Here is a 25220-nt window from a genome sequence, read left to right on the forward strand (position 1 = left end):
TACTTGGGCAAAAGACCTGCTTCTGTGCACAAAGTGAAAACATTTCCCAAAGTGATTCTTATATACTCAAGTGCCCTCACATTACCAGTTTATGCCAATAAATTAATAGGGTGGCTTCAGTCTACAATCTGGAATAAGTAACTTATCAGATATTGCTTTGTGGAGTGGTGAGAGACATACGTTCTCGTTCATATGTTCACCCAGGCACACAGTTAACTTTTTTACTGAAAATAGAGCTGAAACTTACTTGTAAAATGAAGGGTTTCAAGGAAAGGCACACGTTGACAAATCTCTGTTCTGCAGTCTGTGGAGGAACTTAGAGCAGGGCACAGCAGAGGATGGTCTCAATGCAGAAGGTATTTTATTGACAGGACCAAGTACTTTTACCACATGAGCCACAAATGTTTTACCACATGAGCCACAAATGTTGGGAGTAGTTGATCATGTCTCCTCATGGAAATGTCTACCCATATATCAGTAACTTTTTTAATGTTCATAGAAAATTATATATATTTAGTCTCCCTTCCATTCAAGAATTATACAAAGAGCTTGTGGTTTCCCCTTACAACTGTCATTTTTTCCCTGATTCTGGATTCTCCAGTTATCCTTCCCTTTTCATGATGCTCTAACATGACAAGAACTTTAAATCATTGAAGAAATAAATTGAAGAAGATACCAGAAAGTGGAAAGATCTCCCCTGCTCTTGGGTAGGTTGAATTAACAGAGCAAAAATGGTAATCTTACCAAAAGCAATCTACAATGCAATTCCCATCAAAAGCCCAGCAAAATACTTCACAGACCTTGAAAGAATGGTACTCAACTTCATATGGAAAAGCAAAAATCCCTGGATACCCAAAACAATCCTACACAATAAAGGAACCTCTGGAGGTATCACAATCTCTGACTTGAAACTCTACTACAGAGCTACAGTACTGGAAACAGACAGGTATTGGCATAAAGACAGACATGGGGACCATTGGAACGGAATTGAATTACTAATCCACATACCTTCAAATTTACCTGATTTTTGACAAAGAAGCAAAAATTATCAAATGGAAAAAAAGCATATTTAACAAATGGTGCTGGCATAACTAGATATCAACACAGAGAAAAATGAAAATACATCCATATCTATCACCATGCACAAAACTCAAGTCCAGTGGATCAAAGACCTCAACATAAAGCCAGCCACACTGAACTTTATAGAAGAGAAAGTGGGAAGTACACTTGAACACATTGGCACAGGAAACTACTTCCTAAATATAACCCCAGTAGCACAGACACTAAGAAAAACAATTAATAAATTGACCTCCTGAAATGGTAAAACTTCTGTAAATCAAAGGACACAGTCAACAAGGGAAAATGACAGCCTACAGAATGGGTAAAGATCTTCAATAATCCCACATCAGATAGAGGTCTGATCTCCAAAATATACAAAGGACTCAAGAAATTGGTCATTAAAAGAACACACAATCCAATTTTTTTTTTAAAAAAAAAAGGGGGGGGAATACAAACCTAAACAGAGAACTCTCAACAGAGGAATCTAAAATAGCTGAAAGACCCTTAAGAAAATGTTCAGCATCCTTAGTCATCAGAGAGGTACAAATCAAAACAACTCTGAGACTCCATATTACACCTATAAGAATGGCCAAGATCAAAAACACTAACGACAACTTATGCTGGAGAGGTTGTGAGGTAAAGGGAACATTTCTGCATTGCTGGTGGAAATGCGAGCTGGTACAACTCCTTTGCATGTCAGTGTGGTGATTTCTCAGAAAATTAGGAAACAACTTCCTCAAGACTCACTAATACCACTTTTGGGCCTATATTCAAAGGATGCTCAATCGTGCAACAAGGACATGTGCCCAAATATGTTCATAGCAGCATTGTTTGTCATAGCCAGAACCTGGAAACAACCTAAATGCCCCTAGACCGAAGGATGTAGAAGAAAAATGTGGTACATTTACACAATGGGGTACTATACAGCAGAAGAAAATAACAGCATCTTGAATTTTTACATACAAATGGATGGAGCTAGAAAACATCATTTTGAGTGAGGTAACCCAGACCCAGAAAGACAATTATCACATGTACTTACTCATGAGTTCTTTTTGAACATAAAGCAAAGAAAACCAGTCCACAAAAGACAATCACAGAGAACCTAGACAAGAATGAGGACCCTAAGAGAGACATACATAGATCTAATCTACATGGGTAGTAGAAAAAGACAAGATCTTCTGAGTAAATTGGGAGCATGGGACTGTGGAGAAGGTTGAAGAAGAGGGGATAGGCAGGGAGGGCAGCAATGAAAAAATGTAGATGTCAATAAAAATCAATAAAACTTAAAAATTAGTAAAAATAGAAGTAGACAAAAAAAGAACATTTTCTATTGCAAACACAAATATTCTTTTTAATGATACAATGAAACAGAAACCCTAAAACCTAACACTGTACTTTAGTGATACTAGTTTTAGCTTGGTAATATTATGATAAGTACACCAAGTTAGATGTTAAAATATCGACTCATAATTTTATTTACAATAAAAATATTTTATCAATTTAAAAATTACCTCATGTAATACAGACAAAATACATATCAATACAAACAACATATATGACTTTATACAGACAAAAGCCCAGAAATCATACAAAGTGAGCTCTACCCACAGGCTGATTCTAAGATTAATCTTTCAAATTCACCTCTTAAGTTTCACAAGCAGAAAGCATTTTAGTAATTACATCCCATCCATTTATTTTCCTGAGATAGAATATTTTGGTCCTTTGAAACACTGACTTAGAAAAGAAAATGATTTGTTTTGCCTGATACTTCCAGAGGATAGAGTTTGCTATAATAGTGAAGGCATTGCACCAGGAGAATGAGACTCAGCCACTGGGCAATGGGAAGGCAGTCAGACCATACATCATCTTCACACAGGAAGCTGAGAGAGAAAATGGGAAGTAGGGTCACATTGAATTTATACAAATCCACCTACAGTAACTTACTTGTTCTAGCAAGGGGCTGTCTCTTAAAGTACTCCAGAAGGAGTCAAGTCATTCATACAGACACAGACACACACACAGACACAGACACACACACACACACACACACACACACACACACACACACGGGGGAGAAAGGTTCGATCATGTATGCCAATCGCAATTTTAACAATATTTTCAAAAATAAATGCATAAACGAAGTGACTAGAGTGTTGCTATAACTCAGGATGCCAAGACAGGGAAAACTATACTTTCTATGGTTACACAAATGTCAGTAGAGATTTCCTCTCTGTGCTGGTGAATGTTTGTTCCTGTAAAGAACGTTCCTCTCTGCCTCTTTGTGCAAGGCTGGTTAACTGATTAGAACTGCAATGATTGTGAAGAGGTTAAAGTGCTCCAGGCCCAGGGCAAGATACAGATGAACTTTAGTGCCCTTCATAGTCACTAATAACCTACCTTTGTATATGAGCGAGTGAAAACTTCGGGATATATTAATTGAACAGACTAGTGACTCACGCCAATCAAAAGACTGAGATTATCATCACATGGCAACAGTCTCTGGATCTCTACCAGATGTTTCTGAGGGGGGTCTATCAATGTATTTGAAGAGTCCCTTGGTTTATGATTTCCTTTGTTACTATAAAACATCGTGAAATTGTTACTACATGGGAACATGGAATTTAGTGTTAACTGGGCCATGGTAACACACACTTACGTCCAGAATAAACTGCATCCTACCCTTTGTGGTGAGATTTCTGTTTTGTGGCAACAGTCATGGTGCCTAGATGTGGAAGCCTCCTCCCTGGATGAGACAGGCACCAATATGGATCCCCTCTATCCAAACTGCCAGTATTATCTCCTCATGTGGATTTTGGTGAATGCTTTCCTTGGCTCTAAATTTCCTTGATTGGGTCAACAGTAAAAAAAAATGTGGCTATTTTCAGATTCATATTTCGCCTATCATCCTCTGACTGTGACTCTTCATTCTTTATCTCCAAGAGGAGCAAAATCACTGTTTCAAAGAGGAGATGTTTATGGCCTAGATTAAGATAGAAACAAAATAAAGGACATCCCATGCTATGATTTAATATCATCAAGGCTTCTTCCCACTGGGAAGCTCTCTCACCTCCATTTGGTTGTCTTACTCTCCCTTTAAGGAGCTCTATTTCTCTTAACCCTTATGCTTAAGTTTTCATTAAAACACTTCTTACTATACCACAAGCCAAAAATCCTGATTTGGCACAAGTTGAGTTTTGGAAAGTCTAGGGGAAATCTCCAGGGGTCATCACCCCTGTAGATGACAATGTACGGCCATGTCTCTGTCCCAACTAAGGTTTGTAGGGGGATTGTTGATGAGTTTGCCTGACCATCACTCAGCTTATCTGCATTGCTAAGCATGGCTTACAAGTTACCTGAGGTTTCCACATAGTGATGAATAAATACCACTGGAACCAAAGATAGACATCTAGACTCATGTATACCCTATTCCTGAGTTGATAAAATAATATGTGTCTTTTCTAGGGGATATCTTCAGAAAGGTTATGCTCAAAAATGACTCAAGCAACTCTTCCCTATAAGAGAGCATCCTGAGAAACAAAGGAGGCTGCTTGACAAAGCAGTACATTCAGACATTCTGAATTTATATCACATTAGGAAGGTTATATTTTCCCTAAATTAATCAAGGGCATTTCTGCTCCTGTGCTTCCTTTAATGTCTTCTCTGTTTTGTGGAAAGTAAATTGCTTAGACAAGGGAGACTCTGCCTGCTTCCCCACCCCCAAAATTTTCTGAGAAGGGGCTGACTCAAAAAGTTTAAGGTCAACATAGGAGAAATCAGACTCAATGCATTTTGATTACTTAGAGGCTAAAACTTTGGCTGTCTTTAGACTTTGTACTATGTGAAGATTAGGATCTTATCATGGTGGGGAACTTAGCATATGTTCCTCAGAATATTAGTGGATGGAATCATTTCTGATCTATGGGAACACTCAGATGTCTTGACAGAAAAGCAGTCACCTAAGCATTGGTGATGACCCAATACCAGATAAATATGGGACAGATCATCTTTATGTATACCAGGACAAAATACAGATGCGATTGGAACTAAACATGTAGCTGACAGCTGGTCTATGATGTATTCTTCTGTTTAGTTCCTCTTCTTTCATAGTTATGTTAGCAGGCATGGGAAATGGAGTTCAGCCGACTACAAATTAAAAGAGTAAATGTGCTTTGTTTGTTCATTTTAACAAAAGTAACATTGAGGGTGGTAGTTTTTCTGTAATGACACTTCATTCTTAAATGACTAGCTCTAAAAATAGAAAGGGATATTGCCTTAAGTCCATACGATAAACTTGAACTTTTGATCATTTTGATCAGCCTTCCACATATTATAAAGAGATAGGAATATATGAGCTTTCTACTTGGTTAATATAGTGGGCACATCTGCATTTCATGTAATTGTGTCTAGTCTAAAATATATACTTCCACACGTGGTTTTTGTCCCACATAAAAACTGATAAATCCTGTGACCATTTCAATTTTATTTATTTGCATTGAGTACTGATATAGGCATTTATACTTATATACTGGTATATATGGATATACATATGATGCTCAATTAAACTGCACAAATGCATATTTATAAATGTGAGTGTTTGAATTATTTTTAAAAGACTTGATGAATGTGTGCTGCCTTATATGGGTAGGCTAAAGATCTTCAAACTTATTAAAATGGTATTTGGGGTCTACTAAGTGTTTTTAAATTTTTAATATGTTATTTGTTTATATAAAAAATCATTCATTGGAATTGAATGACTAATGTTTCACAAAACTAAAATTTAATATTTATACACATAAGGATTTTCTTCTAGAACACAATATAATGAAAAAAATTGATTAGAATTTATTTCAATTAATTAATGGTCATGGGAAAAATAAAAATTACATGGCATACAATACTTTATGTTAATCAAAATTCCTCTTAGCAATATATCTTAAAAATACTTATTAAAGTAAATTATCTCCAAAAGTATTTTTAACATATACATAAAAATTCTAATAAATGCTCTTACTGAGCTGTAATACACGTAAAAGAGACAGATTTCGTTTCAAAGATCTTACTTTTAAATTTTCCTTTGCGTGATTAGGATTTTGGGAGGGTGATAGAATCACAACACTCAGTCACATTCTAAATCTAAATATTTCAAAGTTCTTATCTCTTCCAATTTAAACTGTAGGAAAAACATTATTTTAAAACCAGGCTGTCAACGACTGCTCAACCTGCCTAAAGCCTCATCACTGCTCAGGCAAAGTTCTGTGTCTTTAAAAATAAAGATTTCTGCTTAATATTGGCTCGTACTTTTAAGAGGATCAATTTGCAATTAGCAGTTGCTTAGAGCTACGAAAATAAAACCAAATGGTGTAACTATAGAACTAGCCGGTTACAGATCTAAATCAAAGCTACAAAAATCATATTTTACAACGAAGAATCCACCTTCAGTTACAGCTATGTGCATCTATGGACTGTCTACAGCTACTTGGGTTTTTATATCCTGGACATAGTACCAAAGTAGTTTACAAGAAAGTGCAAGTTATAATTACCAAATTAAATACAAATTCTTTTCTGTGCTTAGTGTAACTTTCATTTGAAGGGAAAAGCCACAACTCCAAAGGTCTATCTAGTTAAGCCTGCAACAGGGCAGGGCTGAGAGCTCTAACAATTAGGGGTAGGTCCTGCTCCAACTAGAAGGAGTGGCTAAGCACTCTGATTACAGAGAGAGGGTTGGACCTATAAAGGCGGGGTGTCTGTGCTCTCTGGTTTTAGGGCCTCCAAGGAATGTGGAGGGGTGTGATCGGAAGTGGACTGGAGTAGATTATTTGAGAGCGCTATAAGATTAGGAGCCCTGAGCCTCAGCTCAGACCCTGATTCCTCTGAATTCCACTTAGATACCAACCATGTTCGCTGCCGCGGGCTCCCTGTTGGCCGCCATCTGGGCAGCGCTCCATCTCCGGACTCTCTTGCTGGCTGTTGTCACCTTTCTGTTCCTGGCTGACTACTTCAAGAGCCGGCGCCCCAAGAACTACCCGCCAGGTCCGCAACGCCTGCCCTTCATAGGCAACATACTGCAGTTGGACATGGAAAAGCCGCACCTGGGGATCCAGCAGGTAGGATGTTACAAGATTGTGGGGCTCTGAGCTGACCTAATCCTGAACTAATGGATCTGGCACTTCCTGGAACTAGGAGAGCAGGGGCAGGCAGGCAGGGTTCCAAGGTTCCTGTTCCTAGTGCCTAAGCCCAGGACACATAGTTAGATTCTAAACATGCACTTTTAAGAAATATGCAGCTAAGCAGGGCAGTTGTGGCGGATCTCTGTGAGTTTGAGGCCAGCCTGGTATACAGTGCCAGTTCGAGCACAGACCTGCCTACACAGAGAAGCCCTGTCTTAGAGTGAGGTAGGGAGGGAAGGACTGAGGGACAAAGGGACAGACAGACAGAAGGGGGGGGAGACAGACGAGAGAGAGAGAGAGAGAGAGAGAGAGAGAGAGAGAGAGAGAGAGAGAGAGAGAGAAGATATTTGGAGAATTTATTATCCTTCTATGACATACTTCCTAGGTGATGGTTCCATTTAGGTTAGAGAAAACAAAACACTGTGTGATTTGAATTCATTAAATAGTCCAGGTCTGTATTTAATACTAAATGATAATAGAGACAGATATGTCCTGCTGCTTTAAGAATTGAGTGTAAAGTCCAGGTCTCAGCTTAGTTGATTAAAGTGCTTCTCAAGAAAAAAAAATGAGGTGAAGGGGGTGGAGGGACGTATTCTACTCCTCTTGACTGGAGTTTGGTTTAGGTGTTAGCTCTCTCTTACTGAGCCTTAGTTTTTAGACATCCTTCCTGACTGATCACACTTACAGATGTTATCAGTTACTAAGAAAGCCACAAGCAGGTGTCCAAGTCCCCTGGGAGAGTTTTTCCACTCTCCACGCAATTCTGGAAGCTCTCCCCAATTAAATTGGGAAGTTTGTTCTGTGAAAACAGTGACATTTAAGATTGGCAGGTGCCATTTGATGACTTAACCATGTGGTTTTGTAATGTCCCTGCTTATCCAGAGTAAATTTGATTTTCCTGAATTTTCTCTAATCTCTTACATGCTGCAACCTCCCCTTTGGTCAGTATGTAAAGGGCATTTGCTTTTCAGTTCTTTTATTTTTATCTACACATAATACTAAAATTAAATTCATCTGGACTGCATATACTTGGGAAATTTATTTGTTATCCAAGTTTCATCATTAATTAGAAGAGATAGAACATGTCTCTTTAAAATTTACATGTAAGCATTTAAACTCAATATTTTATTGTTTTGTGGTTTCTCTATTTGCTCTGCTTTCATTCTTTCATTTTTGGTTTCCTATCCTGCCACACGGGTTTCTTGGGCACTCTCCGAGTGGATGCCTTTTTATTCATCTTCTCTCTTTACATCTCTAATATTGTCCTCCCAGCATCTGCTCTGCGTTATTCAATACACATACACAACTCATGAGAGTTTGCTAACAGCATTTTCCATGTGAAGTGCAGCGACTACAAACATGGGGGAGCCCTCTCCCCTGTATGATGCACTGCCCCAGGTGCTGTCCCCACTCACTGAGACCCACATCCCACACTGCCCTGCTCTTCGGTGTCAGTGCAGCTGGGACTCAAAGGCACAGGAGTCTGTTGTCTTTGCCCCTTACTCGTCCTCCCATAGCTGTCTTTTCTCTGACCTTTCAAGTTCATCATTTCCTTTCTGACCTCAAGCACATTCTTCTTCCAACCCTCAGAGGAGACTGTAGCAGAAGGAAACCTCTTAGCTGTTCCCCTCCTCAGAATGCTTTTCCCCTCCTTCCCACACTGTCTTTCCCGTGATTGTAGACAACTAGGTTGATAATCAGAGGTACTCACATTTTTAGATGTTCTACTCCTTACTAGCCTTTGTGGTTTCTCTATAAGTGTTAAAGATTTTTTGTTTTGTTTTGTTTTGTTTGTTGTTTGCTTGTTGATGTTGTTGTTTTGTCTCACTGCTTTCAAGATTCAGTTTCCATATTGATTTTGGTTGTTTTGTATTATTTTGTGCTTGATGCTGTTGGAATCTACATGGCAGGCATGCATTTTGCCAGACTAGGAAGTTTCCACCATTCTCATCTACACATTCCTGTTTTCAGGACATGGGTGTACAGCCATGACATCTATGGTGCTGGGTCTTGCTGTTTGCCATCGGCTTTCTCTGTGCTGTGCATTGGATAGCTGCCTCTCCCCTCTGCACTGCTTCTCTGCCAAGCTCTGCTGTGCAGATCTCCACAGAGCCCATGGCAGTTTTTTGTCCACAAATCGATGCCTATTCTGCTTATCTTTCTTTTCTCTGTTAAGATGTCCCACTATTTGGAATAATTTTATAATAGCCACTTTGAAATATTTATTTTTCACCTCATTCCAACAACTGTGCCATCTAAACAAAGCTGACGTTCTCTTGAGTCTTAGTGAATGAACTAAGCAATGTCAGACTGGACATTGTGTGTCGTGTGCTGTAAACTGATGCACACACTAGGGCCATGCTCTACTTGTCAAGGTAGCTTTAGAGGCTCCAGGGCCTCACTTTTGTGAGTGGCAACTCAAATGGAAATTTCAGAGTTTGCATTGAGAATCTGAATAACCCCAGTGTGTGCTTGACTCAACTCAGCAGCATGGGCTGGCAAGAAGAAAGATGGCTGCAACTTCAGGGCCCCATCAGTATAGTGCAGCTGCAACTCACTACAGGAGGATGAACACCAGTGATCTACCCATAATTGTCCCATAGGGAAGAATGTCCTTATTGCTGCAAAAGAAGGGAGGGAAGCAGAATTCTCTCCCAGGCTTCTTTGGAGATTCCCTTCACAGTAGTTCATCTGTAGAAGTCACAGTTCACCTCACAGGCTCAGCCCAAGAGACACATGGCAAGTGACAAGATGGCATAGATGAACCCCCACCACTGTAACAACTTGATGGTCCCATTTGATGTTGTTCGGATCCGGGACATAGATGCAAAAAGTTAAAAAAAATCTCGGGACTGATGAGACTCACTTTTCTTGTTCTTTGGCAAAACAAAGTAAACTTTGGTGGGAGGTTTGCTTTTGGCAGATGCTATCATATGTTACAAAAATAAAAAGACGTGCTTTTATTTTATCTTCTCAGGGTTAAAATATTTGCTCTTTGTCTTGCTACACAGTCATATGAGTTTGGCTGATATGTCTGGTATCACAGCAATAGGTCATGGTGACACTGAGGCTGGAAACATCATGCCAATCCAGTAATTTTTTTATTTTTTTAGTTTGTATTAACTATGGGTTTACATTTTGATATCTGTGTATAATCAAATGACTTTAAATAAATATTAAATAAAAATAAATTTATACAAGTTAGATATAATTATTTTAATTGTTGCTATGAGTAAATAATTCCCACAAGCTGATTCCTGGCTTTCCCTTTGGGGTTTGTGCCCCCTTCATTCACCCTCCATGACAAGCACACATGGAGCCACATTAGCAATCATCTGTTAGCGTTCCGTTTTCCACTGTCGAGGAAAGGGGGAATCTGATTTCCCCAGGTTGCTCAGTGGGATAATGGCAAACCAGTTCTTGAACATACATGATTTGACTCAATACAAAAACTCAATACATATATCCTATAGAATAAAATGACCTTTAATAACTAGATGTATTTCCTCACAGACTCATTCACTCAAGAGACACTAAACATGACAGGCACAGCACAGGACAGTCTATGGTCCAAGGAGTCCTACGGATTCTGCTAATCAATTGTGATATCATATGAAATCTAGATGGATGGGCAGCTGTGGGACTAGCCTTTGATTGAATGATGTCACCAGTTCTTCTGTGCCTAGAAGGAATGTTTAACACGCGTCTAGTGAAGTAAAGGGATGGACATTTTAAATCGGTTTAGGTAACATCAAAACAGGGTAATCTGTTTTGATACTTGGTAATCTGAATTTGATCTCCGGGACAAACATGGTAAGAGGCGAGAACAGACTCCCCAAAGATGATGTCCACACACACACACACACACACACACACACACACAACAAATTAATAAAATGATGTAAAAATATTTTTTCCTTATTCTGTGCTACCTACTCTGTGCATAATACAAGGTATGCTCACACAGTGAGTCACAAGAAGGCATACACAGTTTCTGCCTGTTCTGACTGCAGAATGCCAGAGTTAGAGAATTTGCTTATTTACTGAATTCTATGTACTAAAATATTCATACAGAGATACACACTATAACATCATCCACTCATTGATTCATATTAATGAATCTGTATTGGTAAATCTCATTCCTGAAGTTGATTTGAGTTTAGGACAGTTCAAAGAAACAAAATCAAAACCATTTATACAAACCAAGGTGTATCATTTACAGGGAAATAAAGACCTATTATCATGATTACCATTTGCTACACATATGTCTGCCATCCCTGGACACAGAGTTATGAGCACATTTGCTTCTAACTATTGAAATATGTTTCAGCTTGTGAAGAAGTATGGGAATGTTATCAGTCTGGATTTTGGAATCATGTCTTCAGTGATTGTAAGCAGTCTGCCTTTAATCAAAGAAGCCTTTACTCACCTGGAAGAAAACTTTATGAGTCGCCCTAAATTTCCTATGCAAAAACATGTCTTTAACGAAAATGGTAAGATTTTCATGTGTTGTTAGATATGCACTGTAATTTTTTTCCTTCAAAAATTTACACTTCCTCCCCACCTCCCATTCCCATCCTGCTCATGCACTCCCCTTCCTCACTCCCCCTCCCTCCTTAAGAGAGGGCAGAGAATCCTGCCCTGTGGGAAGTCCAAGGCCCTCCCCCCTACATCCAGGCCTAGGAAGCTTTGCATCCAAAGATTAGGATTCCTAAATGCCAGTACATGCAGTACAAATAAGTCCCAGTGCCTTTATTAATGGCTTCTCAGTCAGCCCCCATTGTCAGACACATTCAGAGCATTCTGTTTCATCGCATGTTCTGGATTTGGTGGGATCCCATTAAAACAGGCACACTGTCTCAGTGGGTGGACAAACCCCTCGCAGTCCAGGCTTACTTGCTCATCTTCTCCCTCCTTCTGCTCTTCAACTGGACCTTGGGAGCTCAGTCCGTTGCTCTGATGAGGGTCTCTATCTCTATTTCCATCCATAGCCAGATGAAGATTCAACGGTGATATTTGAGATAAACATTAGTGTGATAGTGGGGAAAGGCCAGTTCAGGCACCCTCTGCTCTGCCGCCAAAGAACCTAGCTGGGGACATCCCCACAGCCTTTCATTTCTACTTCATCTTGCTATATCTGCTTATACTGTATCATTAAAGTCATGAGGATCTCTAGGCTCCTAGCCAACATTACAATTTGTTAGTATGAATACCTTATATTATTGTCAAATAAAGTCATAAATTGAACACAGAATTTGAAATCTGTTAATCCAGAAAAACAGCATTTTAGGCCCTTTCTAATTACTCTTTAGAATAATTCTAGGTCAATTCACTGTGTTGTCTGTTGTAAGAAGCACAGTGCTAGACATCTGTCTTAGAGTTACTTTACTGTGATGAAATACCATGAACAAAGACACTTGGGGAAGAGAGGGTTTATTCGGCTTATGTGTTCATATAAACTGTTCATCCCAAATGAAATCAGGAGAGAAACTCGTGGCAAGGACCTGGAGGCAGGAGCTGGCACAGAGGCCGTGGAGGAGTACTGCTTTCTGTCTTGCTCCTTATGCTTTATTCAGCCTGCTTTCTTAAAGAAAACAGGAGCACCAGCCAGGGTTAGCAGCACCCACGTGGGATGGAGCCTCGCACACCAAATATTCATTAAGAAAATGCCCTACAGCCTGGCCTACAGCCCTATCTTATGTAGGCATTTTCTCAATAGAGGCTCCCCCCTGTAGAACAATTTTAGCTTATGTCACATTGATATAAAGGCAGTCAACGCAGTATAAGTTAATACCAGGGATTAAATAGTAAAGCAGTATCAATGCAGAAGGTGTTTAATCAAAGATTTCTAACATTGTGTGAGGATTCTGGAAAATCTTCTCTGAGTGAATGATATTCATTTAATGACCTGAAAGAATAATTAGTCAAGGGGATATAATATCCTTGAAAGGACGAAAAGGAGAGATGTCTTGAGGAATGGAAAGACATCCAGTGTTGCAAGCATGGTATTTAAAGGACATAATTAAGCACTCTTGATACTTCTGAACTCCATCAGAAAGAGCACAGGCAGTGTTTGCTAAATGCTGATTTTTATTCTAGCAGCCAGGAAGACTTCTCAGTGGTTTCAAGCAGTGGAGTTCTTAGGATATCAGGTAGAGAGAGAAGGAAAGACATTAAGAAACTTGTTTTAGATATGAAGGGTGGAAGCTTACACTCTCCAGTTGCTAAATTAAACTGTGAATTAGACCAGGGTGATGGCATTGAAGCCTTTTAAACACAAGTCCAGGCATGCCAAGAGGATGCAAAAATGACTCCACGATCTAGACACCAGGAAATCAGGATACTGAGATACTCCACCAGAAGTTTGATGGCTAACCTTGGTTGTCAACTTATCTGCATTTGGAACCAACTAAAATCCTCAAAACAGGGAAAATAAATGAGGAGTCTTGCTTCTTTGGAATTTTTGAGGTGAGAAGATCTACCCTAAATCTGCATCACTTGAGATCAGAAGACCCACCCTAAATTTGGGCCACACCTTCTGCTGGCAGCCCATATAAAAGGACACGGAAAAAGGAAGCTTTTGCTTTTTGTTTTCTTGCCCAACTTCTCACTGGCAAGTTCAGCTATCCTGCTGATGAAAAATTCCTTCACTGGTATGAGAATCTACTTTTTCTAAGATTCCAGTGTATCCAGAAAGCTAGCTGAGACATCCAGCCTCATAGATTGAACAATCATAGAATTATTGGACTTTCCATTAAGAGTCAGCCATTTTTAGACTAGCTTATTCGCCACTCTAATAAATACTGCTTTAATAATAGACCCATTTAGTAAATGATCCATTCCTATCACATCTAGTCCTCAAGAGTCGTGGTTCTCAACCATGGGACAACACCCTCTTGGCGGTTGAACAACCCATTCACAGGGGTCACTAAGACTGTGGGAAATATCAGATACTTACAGTGTGATTCATAACAGTATCCAAACTACAGTTGTGAAATAGCAAAAAAAAAGTGCATGACAACACGAGGAACTGTATTAATCATTGCAGCATCAGTAAGGTGGAGAACCACTGCTTTAGAGACCCAAAACTAGTACAGATTGTTATACCGGGAGTGGTTTTTGGCATTTAGCTATACATAGATGACAAGACATATATATATATATATATATATATGCATAACAAGGTGTAGATGCTTTGGTTCTGGAGAAAATTAGATTTGATCACCTCATTAACTACCTAATTACCTTGTTCCTTAAAATTTTACTTTGCCCTTGAATCTCATTTTTCTATCCATTGTAATAGATCTGGAGTCTTCTAGTAATTACTTTTGGGGTTTTCTAAGAATATTAAAATTAAAGAATATATTAAAAATACAGACAATACAGTGATATTGTGAGCCACCAGGAGATGCTAGCCATTATGTTCCCTGCTTTCTGCTATTGTCTCTCTCTAGACAGCTGTCAAGTCCATTATTGGCCCTTCTCCTTTTTATCTCACTTGTGATCATCCATTTGTCAGGTAGTTTTAAGTCAGAATCACAATGCTATAACTCTGTATTGCTTCTTTCCAGGACTGATCTTCTCCAGTGGCCAGACATGGAAGGAGCAAAGAAGGTTCGCTCTGATGACTCTGAGGAACTTTGGATTGGGAAAGAAGAGCTTAGAGCAGCGCATACAGGAGGAGGCCTGGCACCTTGTAGAGGTCATAAAAGAGGAGAAAGGTAGGCATTCCACAGGGCAGGGGTGAGAGGCTGTGGCCCTCTCATTCATTAAACAGAATCCACCTAAGTATTTAAGTGCTTGCTTGTCCTGGACTGTGCACTATGCTGAGCACGAAGTATTGAACAGTGAACATGTAGCCATGACCTTGCCCCAGAGTTCGCAGCTAATCACACAAATGGTCATTAGACTTGCTGCTGCCTTAAGGCCTGGTCACCAGTCTGGCTTCCCAGATAGTAACAGATTCTTTGGGGTGTGTTAAACCTCATATCAAGCTAATCCAGAGCCTCTTACATAGCTCTCTGATATGTATGTTTCTCTGTCATGTGGAATTAACAAACCAATATCTTTGAAAGATGCATCTTTTTCTTGATCTACTTCCAGGACAGCCTTTTGACCCTCACTTCAAGATCAACAATGCTGTTTCCAATATCATTTGCTCCATCACCTTTGGTGAGCGTTTTGAGTACCATGACAGTCAGTTTCAGGAGCTGCTGAGGTTACTGGATAAGGCTGCGAGTTTGACTTCCTCAACGATGGTCCGGGTAAGCATTCTAGTTTCTTTTATTTTGGGAGAAAATTGGACTGGGGCTAATTTGAGTACAAATAGGTTCTATCTTTTCATTACCAGGAATATTTGATGCTAAAATATAATGTCTTCGAGTTGAGTTTGTTACTAATTTATCTCTTGATTTGGATGTTTTCAATAAGAAAACTTACTGTGTACAAAAAATATTTCTAATATTTTAATGAAGTTCCAACATTTATGTGGGATCAATACATGCCCAAATGCTGCTCTTTTTAAAAGAATGGAGATATTTATTGTTGATTTTACCCTTATCTGTCCCATGTGTCTTCACACCTCACATGCAAACTACAGGCATACTTTCCAGCTATTCCCCCTCTGTACATGTTTCTCTTTGCTAAATTGTTGTCATTGTTCAACAAACATTTCTCAATGGTTAGACATTCCATTGTTTCTAAGTTAAAGTTTGTATTAATAACACTGCTGTGAATATTTTAATTGTTCATGCTGCCACATCCACTCACTTTTCTTGTGTTTTCACTAAGACATAAACCTTTAGCCCCATGTTGTTGTCTGTCCTTGTGCTCATTCCTATACAAATGTTTCTCTTAGACTTGCCTTAGATGTCTCAGAAATGACCTGCTAGGTTGAGCTTTCATCTTTATTTGGTTCTAGGGGCCTGACTTTTTTCTCCATGTTTTTTCAATGAGTCATTGATCATTCAAGAATTTATTTTTTATTTTCTTTGTATTTTTGTAGTTTCCGTAGTGTATCTTGCTATTGATTTTTAGTTTTATTACACTATGGTCTATTTAGATATGGAAGATATTTCATTCTTATGTATTTGCTAAGACTTGGTTCTTTATTTTAGAGAAAATTCCAGGTGCTGCTAAGAAGAAAATATTTTTGGTTTCATTTGGATGAAATGCTCTTCAGATGTCTGTTAAGTCCATTGAATTTATGGTAGAGTTCAGCTCTGAAACTTCTCTGCTGGTTTTTGCTTGGGATGGCCTATGCTGGAATGGGAGTGGAGTAACATTGCCATAATTATTTCATGAGAATCTGTCTGAACTTCAATTTCATTGTTAATTGTTTTATGAAATTTGGAGTCCCAAATTATGATGCATGCATATTTACAACTGTTCTAACTAATGAATTGTTTTTATGAATGTATTGGGTGGCCTTCTTTATCTCCTCTAGCTAATTTTGAATAACTTGTTTCCAGTTTCTCTTTTCTTCCTGGATTTACTAAGGTATTATGGAGAGAGGTTAAGTAGTCATGATAATTACGTCAGTGGTTTGTTTGTTTTGTTTTGTTTTTCTGGTTGCTTGGATTACTTGGTTTTTAGTTTACCTCAATTACTAACAAGGATTTGCTTGTTTACTGTGCTAGACATGATGGATTCCTTCCAGGCCCTTCTTTATCTGGCTGTTCTCATACCATTTATTCTTCCCTGTGCTCTCATGATTGAGACTCATCTTTCTCCTTCTCTGTGTTCAGCTCTCACTTAAGTATCTTCTTCTGTGCTGTCATGATGGTCGTGTCAGTCATTGAATGTCAATAGAAATATTTCCATTAGAACTTAACATCTTAAATTTAATTAATATCCATTTTGCAAGGTGTACATGTCGGTGTGGATGTTGGGATTTATGAACTGAGCACCTTTATGAACTGAGCAATCTCCTGCGATAAACCCCTTACAATGTTAAATATTGCTTCTTTGATTTATGGTTATGGTTTATTATGTTATTCCTATTTAGTCATGCTTAATTGGGGATCTAAATAACTCTTGCATTTGAAAGTCTTTTTGCTTTTCTAACTTTGAAAACTTTCTGTTATAATTTCATTGAATTCATTTTCCCCTCCCTTTACTTTTTTGTTCAGCTTCTGAAATAAAATCCTGCGCATGTCTAGGTCTCTTGATTATATCACAGTTCTTCTTTCTGCCTGTGGTCATTATTTCCATTTTTTGTTGCTTCTCTTGGAGTGCAGCTTCTCATCAGCAATTCTCCCTTCTGGATCTTTCCTGCAGTGGAGACTGTTGGTGTTTTCTGCTTTTGTTTTTTATTTGTTTTCTTTGGTTTTGTCTTGTGTTGCTTTTGGTTCAGCTTTAAAATGTGCAACACTTTTATTTCCTGTTTTTATAAAATCTCAGTTTCCTTGCTGTGTTTTCTCTGATTCTGCCCAGTGTTCATCTCTATGCTGCCTCTCCTCCCTTTTTCTGTTTCCTCCACTCGGCTGACTTTCACCTCTGGAGCCCACACTGGTCTCCTTTGCTTCTTTGTATTTCCTTTCGATCTCTGATCATCTTGATCAGAAAATGCTTGCACACCCAACCCTTGACATATTCCAGGATCTTGGGAAGCATCAAAAATATACACTATCTTGAAACAGAAAGTGGCATTATATTGTCTCCATGTTCTTCTCCCTAATTAGTTCTATAACATCTTCCCATGGATAATGAAACATCTTCCTGGATCACACCAAACAACACTGGCTACCTGGAGACAACTGAAATCATATGTTTCTGATATAGTTGAAAATCACCGCAGAGACTGGAACCCTGATGAGCCGAGAGACTTCATTGATGCTTTCCTCACGGAAATGACAAAGGTGAGGAAGACAGACCCTGGGTCTTCTTACAGAAAGGGTGGTGTAGAATAGCTTCCAATTGATTGAGCAGCAGGCTAGCACAAAGATAGGGTTTAAGCATACCAGAGATTTATTCTTTCATAGTTCTAGATCGGTCCTGTAATCTTGCCAACTAGGCAACCAACTTTGGGAAATAATAAAAACGTCATTGTCTTGTGTCTCCCATCACCTAGGGGACATTGATGATTGTTGCTATGGTTTCCTGCTCCATCTTCAGTACTGAGATTATATCATCTCTTTTCTTTCTGGACCTTTTACAACTCATTTCTCCTGTTCTAACCATGGAAGCCCCTTTCATAAAGATAACTCAAGATAACCTTTCCTCCTGAAATGGATCATATCCTGAAGATCTATGTTTGTGATTTGAGTAACATTCCATGGTGGCAAAGAAGAAAAGATGAACATCTGTAGATCATTCCTTAACCCAGATTTTGAAGTGAAACACAGGAGTAATATTTTATAAATGCATGGTAGCGTAACCTTGGTTTGTTGGGGTCTTTAGAAATAAAGTGTTGACTACCATTTGTCTAGAGGTCCTGGAAATGCCCAGATTCTTCCTTATTATTTCCTTCCTTGATCCTTCTCCCGTATCTGAAGGAGATAGATGTGAAATATAAGTAGCAGTTAAATTTCAGAGCTTTATTTTGTTATGAGTTGGTCCAGGCCTGGTTACCCTCCCCAACTCAAACGCCACTGCAACAGACTAACTTCAGCTACGTAAGTGGTAGAGTTTAAGTTTCATATATGGCTGAGACACTTACCTTTTCCTGGACTCCATATGAGCACTATCCAATAATAGACCAAGGCAAGAAGACACTGAGCAAACATATTAGTGAACTTTGGATCAGTGTGACAAAATTATATGGGAGCAACCAGAGAATAAAGCAAAATTATCATCAGGCCAAGTTTCAGAACATTTCAGTTCATCAAGGTGAATGGCAGAGCTCCTATTGATATTCATCTTTCTGGTATCAGCAAAGTCCACTGTAGAATATCAAAGACAGCATCACTCTGGATGACTTAATGCAATTCATTCTCACTGGATCAGTGTTATGAGACAATCACAGATCCTCTGAATGAACAAACACACACTGTCTTTTCTAGCACTCCGACACAACTACTACAAGTTTCAATAAAGAAAGCCTCATCTGCAGCACTCTAGACCTCTTCTTTGCTGGAACAGAGACAACGGCCACGACCCTGCGCTGGGCTCTGCTCTACATGGCTCTCTATCCAGAAGTCCAAGGTGAGATGTGGTGACAGCATCTAACAAAGATAGAATGGGTTCAGAAGATAGGATGGGGGAGTGGAAAGAGAAGGAGCATATGTGAGGCGATGTGGGACTCTGCATGTAGATAAAAGCGAAGTGCACTGGTGATAATCTATCCAGTAAAAAGTATTTATTTATAGAAGTCTGAATAGACTCTGATATCAGCTTAGCCATAGCCATCCTGATTATCTCTTCAGTATATACAGAAGCTCATACCTATGCTATAGGCTTGAAGAAAGTAATATAGAGTTTACAGTTTTCTAAATCAGGTTTTCTAAGGGAGAAGAACTTTTATTTCCTCACAATCAGGACACTAGATGAAATAATAGCATATATGTTTTGAAAGACATCTTTCTCTATCTTTAGAAGAAAACATTAAACTTTAAAACTTAATGGAGCCTCCTGTTTCTTTGAAGAAAAAGTACAGGCTGAAATTGACAGAGTGATTGGCCAGGAGAAGCAGCCCAACCTGACTGACCGAGACGCCATGCCCTACACCAATGCCGTTGTCCATGAGGTACAGAGAATGGCAAATATCATCCCTCTAAATGTTCCCAGGGAAGTGACAGTTGACACTACGCTGGCTGGATTCCACTTGCCAAAAGTAAGTAGGCTAAGGAATGGAGGTTTGTCAACTACCAACCTTCTGTGTGTCTAGTTCATATGTTATTTGAGTCTTTGCTGCCTTCCCTAGGGCTCCATACTTCATACCAATTTGAATGCACTGCACATGGACCCCAACGAATGGGCCACCCCAGACACTTTCAATCCAGAGCACTTTTTGGAGAATGGAGCCTTTAAGAAGAGAGAATCTTTTCTGCCTTTCTCAATGGGTGAGTTGTGATGAGCAGGAGAGAGTTCGGAGCTCCACCTTATCCCTTCTTTTTTTCCTGGAATTTCTTTCTGGAATCCGGACAGATGGGCGTTCCCATATATCTCCATTTTGCAGATGGTTTCAGTCAGTACCCACATACACCCACAGCTACAGTGTCTGATGCTTCTGATGGAGATTTCAACTTCCTTTGTTCTGTTTTCTACCTCACTGACAACAGAGACCTAATCCGTGCCTCTTGCTGAGAGTAACAAAGCTGAATTCCTGCCATTGTGCAGACATTTTGTGGGCCACAAGTTATTTTTAAGGGATGGCTCCTGACAATGACGAGAGCTGAGTTTCAGTATTTTTAGTTGTTAGATAGCTTTACCTGGCGTTTGCTTAGGTGAATAGGCTTCTGTCCCATGAACAATCCCTGAATAGGACTTATCTTTCTAAACTGGACCTGATTTTTTAAATGTCCTTAGTAAATGTGTCTGCTGCACCACTTGACACGCAGGAAAGGAAATGCAGTGATGACTTTTTCCCTTGTGCTTTCTGCCAGGCAAGTAATTAATGACTTCAGTGGCAGTGGTGTGGAATCAATGACCAAACATTCCGGTGTATTCTAGATATTGTCTTCTATATGTAATTTGACAATTCTTTGATATCATATTGGTGTTCTAAGCTTTAATCAACAAAAACAAACAACCAGAGAGCAGGAAAGTGTGGGACAGAAGATGAAGCAGAGCTGCCCTTTGAAGCATGTGTCCCACTGCAGCCTTCCAAGCTGCAGTCAGTGAGCACTGCAGAGAAAAGGACACAGACCTAGACAAATGTGCTTCTCCCAGAGCACAGTGTCCACCAGGTTTTCTCACACAAAAGCTTGTGCTTCCTAACACTGTCTGCAGACGGTGACTAAATGCTGCACAGAAGGCACACTGAGATGCTTGATATGATCATTAAGTTTGCCTGACTATCTAAGGCAGTGTCACTTCTTATGATGTGGAGGCTCGGCCCAGGAGGAGACTGCATTTGCCTGCACAGCTAGTGTTGATCCAGAGCCGGTGTTTCTTGGGGCTGGGCTGCCCTGGGTTTGTTCTGACCTCTTTGTCTCTCCATCTGGGACTGTCTGTTCATTTGCTCACTATTCACACCTCACTTTAATAGGAAAGCTGATAAGATACAGAGACTCCGCCCAGTCTTCCTGTTTATAAAAAGAAATAAAGATTTGAATATTTCACTTATTCTACTCTTCTAAGTTAACTCTCACACATTCAGATGTATCTCTCATATTTCTCTCCCACTCCCCTTACAGCAAACCCTCTGGACAAACATGAGTCACACTTTCAGGGTGACACAGCACTTCCTGAGTAAACAAACAAACAAACAAAAAAAAAAAAAACAGAACCATATGATCACACAGTTTCTCTCAGGCTATGGAGGTCATGCTGACTGTGCCTGGTGAGTAAAGTCAGCTCTGAGTGGTTAGGGTTCCCAGACAGAAAGGGACATTGAAATTCAGGCCTTAAACAATAACCAGTTAGTTGGCTTAACCTTGACATGGCAAATACATAGAAAAGTCCTTTGCTGAGAAAGTTCTGTCTACTAAAGTTGTTTCATGCCTGATCTTGAAACAGCACTATACACCTGGGAAATTAGCCTTGCATATTCATCTCTGGGGGCTACCAGCTATTGTTACCCAGGGGCAAACATATTGTTTTCAATATGTCCTGTAGTTTAAAATTAGCTGTTGTTGAGACTGAGGACACTATTACACTCCTATGTAGGTCTGAGTAATGAGAAGTATCCTATATGCCCAGTAGATGGAATATTTTCATGAGATAAACACACAAGCAGTGGGGAAAATACCCATAGCTGACACATGAGAAAAACTACAGACAAAATCAACCAGTCATCAACAGCCAGTGACCCCATGGTCTTTTCCAAGCGGGGCTTCCCATCAGAGAGTTATTAGGTCAACCTGTTAAATACTAGCTGTCATCATCTGCGACGTGTATATCATTGCCTGTGGCACCTCTCATTGCTGTAGTCCCACTGAAGAGCTTTGATCCTGGAGTTCCAATTTCAGTGGAACATTCCACATTCAGACACATATGAGACATAAATAAACAGCTGGACACAAAGCCAGGTGACAGGTTAAGATTTACAGAAGGAAAATGGAAATGCTCGTCCCTGAAGGGATTAATGCCAACTAAGAAAATATCTTGTCTTCTGTTTCATTTCCTGCAGGAAAGCGAGCTTGCCTCGGAGAACAACTGGCCAGGTCTGAGCTCTTTATTTTCTTCACTGCTCTCATGCAAAAATTTACTTTCAAGCCGCCAGTCAATGAGAAGCTGAGCCTGAAGTCTAGATTTGGCATCACTGTTTCCCCAGTCAGCCACCGTCTCTGCGCTGTCCCTAGACTGTGAAGTCAGAGACAGAAAGAGAAAGAAGAAGAGTAACTGAGCAATCCTCTGAGCTACTGGGGATGCTCCTATGTGAACGGAGAGAAGGAAGGTGACCAGGGAAATAGGAAGATTAGGCTACGGTTATTGGATCCATGTCCTGGTCTGCTGTGTCCTCTAAATTGGCAGTGGATACATCATCACTTATAAATCTTTTCATCTAAGAGTTGCAAAGAGAATGATCGTTCCTTCTGTAAAGAAAGTGCTTGTAAATATGAAAGGTGGGTTAGAGACAGCATGGAAAACATTAAAATCATATCATAAATTGTACCTTCAGTTTGCTTCCTGCCTCCTTCATAAATGTGTACTTGCTTCTAGATGTTAAATTGTTTCATTTGAAAGTGGTACAAAAATCCTTTCTCCATCTCATAGCCTGTGGAGGCTTGCTGAGAACAGAACTAATAGACACCTAGTTCTGGAAGGGTGTGGTAAGAGGTCATTTTCTTAGCTCTCAGTGGTCTCTCCAAAACTAAACAGAGCATAGGGCTGTCCTAAAAATTTAAGGTGTTTGTGCCCAAGATGAGACCAATTTTTTTTTTTTTTTTTGGTTTTTGGTTTTTCAAGACAGGGTTTCTCTGTAGCTTTGGAGCCTGTCCTGGAACTAGCTCTTGTAGACCAGGCTGGTCTCGAATTCACAGAGATCCGCCTGCCTCTGCCTCCCGAGTGCTGGGATTAAAGGCGTGCGCCACCACTGCCCGGCCCATGAGACCAAATTTTACTTGGGCAAAAGACCTGCTTCTGTGCACAAAGAGAAAACATTTCCCAAAAATGATTCTTATATACTCAAGTGCCCACACAATACCAATTTATGCCAATAAATTTTTAGGGTGGTTTCAGTCTACAATCTGGAATAAGTAACTTATCAGATATTGCTCCATGAAGTGGTGAGAGACATATGGTCTTGTTTATGTGTTCACCCAGGCACACAGTTAATTTTTTTTTTTTACTGAAAATAAAGCTGAAACTTACTTATAAAATGAAGAGTATCAGAGAAAGGCACACATTAAAAAAAACCTCTGTTCTGCTCTCTATGGAGGAACATTGAGTAAGACACAGCACAGGATGGTCTCAATGCAGAAGGAATTTTATTAACAGGACCAAGTACCATGTTACCACATGAGCCACAAATGTCGGGAGTAGTTGACCATGACTCCTTATGGAAATGTCTACCCATACATCAGTACCTTTTTTTTTTGCCTATGCAAGTATTTTTTTATTTATTTATTAAAGATTTCTGCCTCCTCCCCACCACCGCCTCCCATATCCCTCCCCCTCCCCCAATCAAGTCCCCCTCCCTCATCAGCCCAAAGAGCAGTCCAGGTTTCCTGCCTTGTAGGAAGTCCAAGGACCTCCCACCTCCTTCCAGGTCTAGTAAGGTGAGCATCCAAACTGCCTAGGCTCCTACAAAGCCAGTACGTGCAGTAGGATCAAAACCCCGTGTCATTGATCTTGACTTCTCAGCAGTCTTCATTGTCTGCTATGTTCAGAGAGTCCGGTTTTATCCCATGCTTTTTCAGATCCAGTCCAGCTGGCCTTGTTGAGTTCCCGATAGATCATCCCCAATGTATCAGTATGTGGGTGCACCCCTCGCGGTCCTGAGTTCCTTGCTCATGCTCTCTCTCCTTCTGCTCCTTATTTGGACCTTGGGATTTCAGTCTGGTGTTCCAATTTGGGTCTCTGTCTCTGTCTGCTTTCATCGCCCGATGAAAGTTAATCTCCAGGAGGATGACTATATGTCTTTCTTTGGGTTCACCATCTTATTTAGTTTCTCTAGAATCACGAATTATAGGCTCAATGTCCTTTATTTATGGCTAGAAACCAAATATGAGTGAATACATCCCATGTTCCTCTTTTTGGGTCTGGCTTACCTCACTCAGGATAGTGTTTTCTATTTCTGTCCATTTGCATGCAAAATTCAAGAAGTCATTTTTTTTACTGTTGAGTAGTACTCTAATATGTATATATTCCATATTTCCTTCATCCATTCTTCCGTTGAAGGGCATCTAGGTTGTTTCCAGGTTCTGGCTATTACAAACAATGCTGCTATGAACATACTTGAGCATATACTTTTGTTGTATGATAAGGCATCTGCTCCTGGACCCAGCAATACCACTCTTGGGAATATACCCAAGAGATGCCCTATCAGTACCTTTTTTAATGTTCATAGAAAATTATATAAACTTTGTCTCCCTCCCATTCAAGAATTATACAAAGAGTTTGTAGTTGCCCCTTACAACCGTCATTCCTCACTGATTCCAGATGCGCCAGTACTTCCCCTTTTCATGATGCTCTAACATTCCCTCCCATCTTTACTTCTTCCTGACACGTCGGGTACAAGCCATATGGCAGGAAAGGAGGTCATTTATTCAAATGCATCTCAGAAAGTGGATCTTCTCTTAATATGTCCTACAAGAGACATAGAATTGGATTGCTACACTGAACAGCTAAAATAATGCAGGACTTTGTGGGAAAGGAAGCAACTTATCAGGACAAAAATAGCCGCTTGTCAAATCCCAAGCCTGCTGATCCCACTATTGCACTAAATAA

The 25220-nt window shown here is 39.7% G+C and overlaps 1 protein-coding gene across 3 annotated transcripts in view; it reads left to right on the top strand.

The window, feature by feature from the left end:
- LOC126498043 (cytochrome P450 2J4-like) overlaps positions 1-25220 on the top strand; it is a 158144-nt gene that overhangs the window by 25462 nt on the left and 107462 nt on the right. Inside the window, exons 1-9 of one of the 3 annotated variants that reach the window (XM_050136384.1) lie at positions 6785-7163; positions 11557-11719; positions 14798-14947; positions 15330-15490; positions 17909-18085; positions 19229-19370; positions 19811-19998; positions 20089-20227; positions 22459-22943. In XM_050136384.1, coding sequence (XP_049992341.1) covers positions 6954-7163; positions 11557-11719; positions 14798-14947; positions 15330-15490; positions 17909-18085; positions 19229-19370; positions 19811-19998; positions 20089-20227; positions 22459-22637 — 1509 coding nt within the window. In that variant the 5' untranslated portion in view covers positions 6785-6953 and the 3' untranslated portion in view covers positions 22638-22943. Of the gene's footprint in view, positions 7164-11556; positions 11720-14797; positions 14948-15329; positions 15491-17908; positions 18086-19228; positions 19371-19810; positions 19999-20088; positions 20228-22458; positions 22944-25220 lie in introns of those variants that run through there. The other 2 variants (XM_050136390.1, XM_050136386.1) reach the window with 2 other exon arrangements.

The sequence above is a fragment of the Alexandromys fortis genome, unplaced genomic scaffold (genome assembly GCF_014885135.2).
Source record: "Alexandromys fortis isolate MF-2015 unplaced genomic scaffold, M_Fortis_MF-2015_v1.1 scaffold_13, whole genome shotgun sequence".
In the NCBI taxonomy this organism is placed as follows: domain Eukaryota; kingdom Metazoa; phylum Chordata; class Mammalia; order Rodentia; family Cricetidae; genus Alexandromys; species Alexandromys fortis.